The 6,231-nt window shown below is 43.1% G+C and overlaps 1 protein-coding gene across 1 annotated transcript; it reads left to right on the forward strand.

Annotated features, from left to right (window-relative positions):
- Positions 1–1,438: 1,438 nt before the first annotated feature.
- Positions 1,439–5,638, forward strand: LOC306969167 (E3 ubiquitin-protein ligase TRIM35-like; the record flags this gene model as incomplete). The annotated part of the gene is made up of 2 exons (XM_079564767.1): positions 1,439–1,870; positions 4,690–5,638. The coding sequence occupies 2 exons, from the start codon at positions 1,439–1,441 to the stop codon at positions 5,620–5,622; spliced, it is 1,365 nt and encodes a 454-aa protein (XP_079420893.1). The 3' UTR covers positions 5,623–5,638.
- Between the last annotated feature and the right edge of the window lie 593 nt (positions 5,639–6,231).

Raw genomic sequence — 6,231 nt, forward strand, 5'->3', positions numbered from 1 at the left:
GGTTTAGAGTTGGTCTTGTTGTCATTGTTTTTTCATCGTACCATCATTTCAGCCTGTCTCTGTGATAATTTGGTGTTGAGGATCTGGCAACCCGGCAGCTGAAGCATTTGCAGCCTGTTGAAGCAGGAAGTTCAGCTCGGAGAAACAGGAGTCACTGAGAGACCGTCTGAAGCTCCAGCTCAGAGAAACAGGAGTCACTGAGAGACCGTCTGAAGCTCCAGCTCAGCCTCTGAAGTCCAGCAGAGCGAAGTAAAGGCTTCAGCTTCAGCGACTGGACTGAGGTGAGTCTGAAGCTTTGGGAAACATGAGGAAGTGCAAGCAGATCACAGCAGGAGGGGGGGCGGGGACAGGTTTAGGCACGGACAAACTTACATAACTCTGTAAATCACGGGCGGCAAAGATGTGGCTCATTTAAGGACATTTTACTTTCCAAACAATCAGTGGCACAGTAGCAGCTCGGACTCCCTGTGAGCACATACAAATAAAAAATGAGATTATAAAACATCCGGATTGAGTGGCTCCCAAACCCACGAGGTTCAAAATGGCGTCTGCTGCTTCCCTCGATGGTGTCATCACTCCACTTCCGAGTCCATCGGAGCTTTAGACTGTAATGTTTTATGTATTTTTATTACATTGCTGGGCAAATGTATCGAATGTGTGAGCAAACCAAAGGCAAATTGCTGCCATCATTGTGAATGGTGGACAATAAAGTTTTTCTATTCTGTTCTATTATTCTATAGGCTTGTAAAAGCTCACTGCAGCTAAAGTGCCAGTTCCAGCTCCAGTTTGTGTAACGTTATGTGACTGTCAGTAGCTAGATGTTAGCATGCTAAGGTGCTAGCCTAGTGGCTAGGCCCTAGCCTTACCTTAGAGCAGACGTATGCTTGTTTATTTGGAGACATTTATCTGGGCTTGGGCCATCCACAGTGCTCAGTGCTGGTTTATCCCATTGTTTTGCATTGGAGGTCTGCGACATGACGGACCTCGCTTCTATGTTGTCCAATAGAAAGGACTTACAGACATAAAAATAATATCTCAGGTTTGTGAATCCAGTCACGATCAAATACTGATGAGGAAAAACATTTGTCAATTATCGTTTTGGAGATTTCTTACAAAAACTGTATTTCTCCCATAAAGTTGTATTGGCCCCGCCCTCCATCTGACATTATGACATCATCACATCTAAATCGTGAACGCCGCCTAAAGGCAGAGCTGCTGTGAATGATTAATATTATCCAAGGACGTCATTATAGTTTATACAAGACCTCAGTCCTAGAGGAGTTTTTCGTCTACCGAAGGTTCAAAGGGTCTCAAGTATCGGGTTTGTTTTAGTGGACTCTCTTCTCAAAAGGGTTTGAGTTTAGAAAACATATATGTTTTTTTTCTTTTCTCCAGGTGACATTTTGACGCCTCTGTGTGGATTTACATCGGAAACAGAATGGCATCTAATCTGGAGCAGGACCTGAGCTGTTCCATCTGCCGCGATCTCTTCAGAGACCCTGTGGTCCTGTGCTGCAGTCACAGCTTCTGCAGAGACTGTCTGCAGACCTGGTGGAACCAGAGCCCCATAAAGACCTGCCCGTTCTGTCAGAGAAGATGTAAGAGATACACTGACGGCCCTCCTCTGAACCTGGCCTTGAAGAACGCTGTGGAGTCGTATAAAGAGCAGAGAGCTCTACAGCAGCCCGAGTGCAGCCTTCACTCTGAGAAGCTGCGGCTCTTCTGTCTGGACCATCAGGAGATGATCTGCTGGGTCTGTAGAGACTCCAGGACTCACAAAGACCACAGGTTCAGTCCCATCGAGGAGGCAGCTCCAGACCTGAGAGAGCAGCTGAGGAGAAACATGGAGCCTCTTCAGGACAAACTGAAGGTAAGATTATTTATCTGTTTCTTTACATATGAGCTCAGTTCGATTCATGATTCACGATTCAGTTTGATTTACAGTGGGGAAAAAATCCAATAGAAAGTCTATGGGAAACTGTATTTCTGATTCAGTAAAGGACGCAGTACCAGTTTTACTTGGATATGGAAGACATTCTCAGAAGAACTAATGGTGCAAATAGAATAGAAAAACGATTCAAATCGATTAATTAAACCCAGCCCTACTTTACACAACTGAATTTAGAGACATATAGAACAACTGGGGGTTCACACATAACGATTGGGATTGACCTTAAGAGCACTTCGACATCCGCACAGTAAAGTGAGATAATTATGCGCGGACGTCGAAATGGTCCTATATTACATATCAACTCGTCTAAGCTAAGGTAAGAACATATCTCAGAATGTGTGCACGGTGACCTATTCTTTTAAGGTTAAGTTAAGTTATACTTTATTATTCATCACTGTTGTTCATTCTCTGCATGTGACCCATCCTTCGATGCCTCTGAGACAATCACACCTCCCGCAGAAGGTGCAGGTGATTACTGTATGTTGTCGATGTGAAAGGTGCGCATGTGCAAGTGCTGACTGAACATGGTGGCAGAGCGTCGTGGACAGCGCACTGCACATGTCAGCTGTGTGGGTGAATGAAGCAGGAGGAGGAAGTGCAGTCCAACACACACATTCAGGAAAAAGAAGGACAGATGATCTTAATTTGGAGCAACATAACCTCCTCTACCACGACACGTTCCAAACTATTATGCACATTTTCTAAATTGTCGACTCAAATGAGAGTCAGCATAATTATCCATAAAAGTCTTGAACTGTTAGAGCACATATGTCAAAGTCAAGGCCCGCGGGCCAAATCCGGCCCGCGAGAGGGTTTTTTCTGGCCCCTGGGATTATATAATTTTATTATTAGATCTGGCCCGCAGGTCACTGCACGCCAGCAGCATCCAGGTACTTTACACGCACCAACGCACTACATTTCCCACAATGCAACGGTGGCGCTCCGAGCGGGAGGCCACTTCCTTTCATTATTCATCAGCGGGCATTAGCATCACTTCAAAAGTCAACTTTCAGATAGTCTACCCTTAAAAATGGCAAAACGGAAGGTGGACACTGAGAACTGGACTTTTCTGTGTGACATCACGACTCATCTGAATAGTAGTATATTTTTAGGTTTTCAGTCTGTTTAATGGGGATCACTAGACTATATGCGGTCATTACATTTTTTTCAATGAACATTCGATCAGTCCGGCCCTCGGCTTGTTCCTAAATTTTTCATTTGGCCCCCCATCCATTTGACTTTGACACCCCTGTGTTAGAGGATCATTTGAATGATTGGAAAAAAACTCCCACTGATTTTTCTTTTTTTTAAATGAATATAGTAAAAAAAAAAAAAGCTTGTACTTAACTGAAAATGGTCAGTAACATTAGGAGGTCATATTTACTGAAATCAAAAGATATTTCAATCAAAAACATCTGAACAGGTCGAGTTATATTTTAACATAGGAGCTTCTTTGAGCAGCTTCAAAATTCTTAAATCCATTAAACTTGTGAGTTTTTGGACAGTTTCTGCTTGGATTTCTTTGCAGGATGTTAGAATAGCCTCAGAGCTGCTGTTTGGATGAAAACTGCCTCCCACCCTCATATAAGTTTTTCTTGTTGAGGCTCCAAAGGTTCTCAATAGGGTTGAGGTCAGGGGAGGAGGGGGTCCACATCATGAGTTTCTCTCCTTTTATGCCCATAGCAGCCAGTGAGGTTTTCTTTACAGCAGGACATGGTGCGTTGTCCTGATGAAGAGGATCTTGTTTGGGAAAACACGGCTCTTCTTTTTGTAGCATAAAAGACAGTTGTCAGTCAGAAAGAGGTCATTTTCACACCTTCAGGGATCCTAAAGGGGCTGACCAGCTTTCTCCCCATGATTCTGACTCCGCCCCCTCCTTACTGACGTCACAGCCTTGTTGGGACATTGGTGGGGTGAGCAGTGTTGTCTGTTTGGAAGAGTGGGTGGTTGGGTGGGCGGGAACTGCTTTTAATCTGTGAAGAACCTTGTGTTACAACCTTGTATGAAAAGCGCTTTATAAAAAAAGTATTGATTGATTGATTGATTGATTGATTGATTGATTGATTGATTGATTGATTGATTGATTGATTGATTGATTGATTGATTGATTGATTGATTGATTGATTGATTGATTGATTGATTATAACTAGTTCTTTTGAAACAGTGATGTAAAACAAAACTTTACTGGAATAAGGCTCAGGAAAAGGTTTTGTTTGGGGGAAAAAAAAGCTTGTAAATTTTGAAATTGGTAAGATAAGCAGTGAATCTAAATGTAAATATGAATGAAAATAGTTTTGAAAAAACAACTTCATCATAGTGCATGTGTCACCATGAACGTTCTGAAGAGCTCCAGTAGCAGCTGTGAGTGACGTACGTTTTAGAAGCTCACAGACCGACAGTGTCATGTCTCTGATTAGAACTCTTGAGGGTCCCATCAAAGGACTGCCCTTTGCTCTTATATTTATTTTAATAAATTACAGTATTGTGCATTTTTTGCTCATGTTAAATGTATTCTGATCATTGAATTATTCTATTATTAATGCATTTTACATTTTTACTTACTGATTTAAATCTAAACATTTCTAGTGCAATCAGCTCAGAATTCGGACCTTTGACTTCTGTGCCTTTTATTTTCTGACCTTTTAATGAAAGGTTTGAGAACCCCTGGTGCAGTGTGCGCTCAGCACGACTCTACAGATGTGGCTCTGACTCAAACTAATTCTGATGTTTCTCCTCAGGTCCTGGATCAGAGCAGAGGAAAGTTTGAAGAAGCAGCGGCTCATATCTCACTCCAGGCCGAACAAACACAGACACAGATCAGAGCGGAGTTTGAGAAACTGCACCAGTGTCTGAGGGACGAGGAAGAGTCCAGGATGAAGGCTCTGAGGGAGGAAGAGGAGCAGAAGATCCAGAACATGAAGGACAAGATGGCCGCCCTGAGCAGAGACATGGAGGCTCTGTCCAAGACCATCTCAGAGACAGAGGAGCAGCTGAGAGCAGCAGACGCCTCCTTCCTGCTCCAGTACAAGACTGCAGAGGAGAGGCTGCAGCGCTGCCCCCTGGTGGAGGAGCCACAGATAAAACAATCAGACCTGATACACCAGGCCAAACATCTGGGAAACCTGGGCTTCAACATCTGGATGAACATGAAGAAACTGGTGCAGTTCTTCCCTGTGGTTCTGGATCCAAACACTGCAGCCCCTGATCTCATTCTGTCTGAAGATCTGACCTCAGTGAGAAAAGGAAAGAAGCAGAAGGTCCCAAATAACTCAGGGAGACTTATTGATGGCTTTGTAGATGGATCAGAAAGTTTTGTCTCTGGGACTCACAGCTGGGAAGTGGAGGTCGGGGGTAAGAGCTGGTTTGTGGGTGTGGGTGGAGATGTTCAGAGAGGAGCGAACACTGAGTTTGAAACTTGGTTCATATTTTTCACTGATGGTGAATATTCAGCCGTCTCTTACTCAGGCCCAGATAAACCTCTCTCGGTGAAGAACCTGCAGAGAGTTCGAGTGAGGCTGGACTTTGACACAAACACATTGACCTTCACTGACCCCGACACAAACACAGACCTTCACACAGTCACAGACTCTTTCGCTAAGATCGCTCCATGTTTACTCACACGTGATGCTCCTCTGAAGATCTCACCAAAGAGCATCACAGTAACAGTGTAGAACCTACAGCTCCATGTTACTGTCCTCTCTCTTTAATCAAAACAGTCAGAGCTCAAATTGCCTCCACTAAAACTCTGTTCCTCCCGAGTCGTGTCACTGTCGATCTGTTTTGATTTAAATCTACACTTTATCAACATGAAGATATTTTGATGTTTAACTGGACCAGGTCATAATGAGAGTCTGTCACTGTTTATTCTGTTGTGTTTCTTTGTGGGTGTTTTATTTTACTCTTTACTTTTACTGTGATCGATAAATGTTCATGTTGATGTTTTTTTTATTTTATTTGATCTGTTTTCTTGTCATTCTATGCAACTGTGAAGCACTTTGAATTTGTTGCATTGAAATAAGACAGAAAGGTGCCTTCGATCCTGCCATTGTCCACAGCTGAGCGGAGGACGAGGCACGTTCTGTTTTACAGATCATACAACTATTTAAAGTAAGTCTTTTCTTATTCTCTGTGGTCTCTTTGGTTTAAACTGATGTAAAATGCAAAAAAAAGACTTTCCATCATGTTATTCTGTCATTCCCTCATTAAAAACATGCCTGAAGTGTTGCCTTGGCACATTCACGTATTTTTGAGTAATCTGTACAAACTCTGATGGCGACCAT

Source organism: Gobius niger (assembly GCF_951799975.1).
Source record: "Gobius niger genome assembly, chromosome: 10".
Classification (NCBI taxonomy): domain Eukaryota; kingdom Metazoa; phylum Chordata; class Actinopteri; order Gobiiformes; family Gobiidae; genus Gobius; species Gobius niger.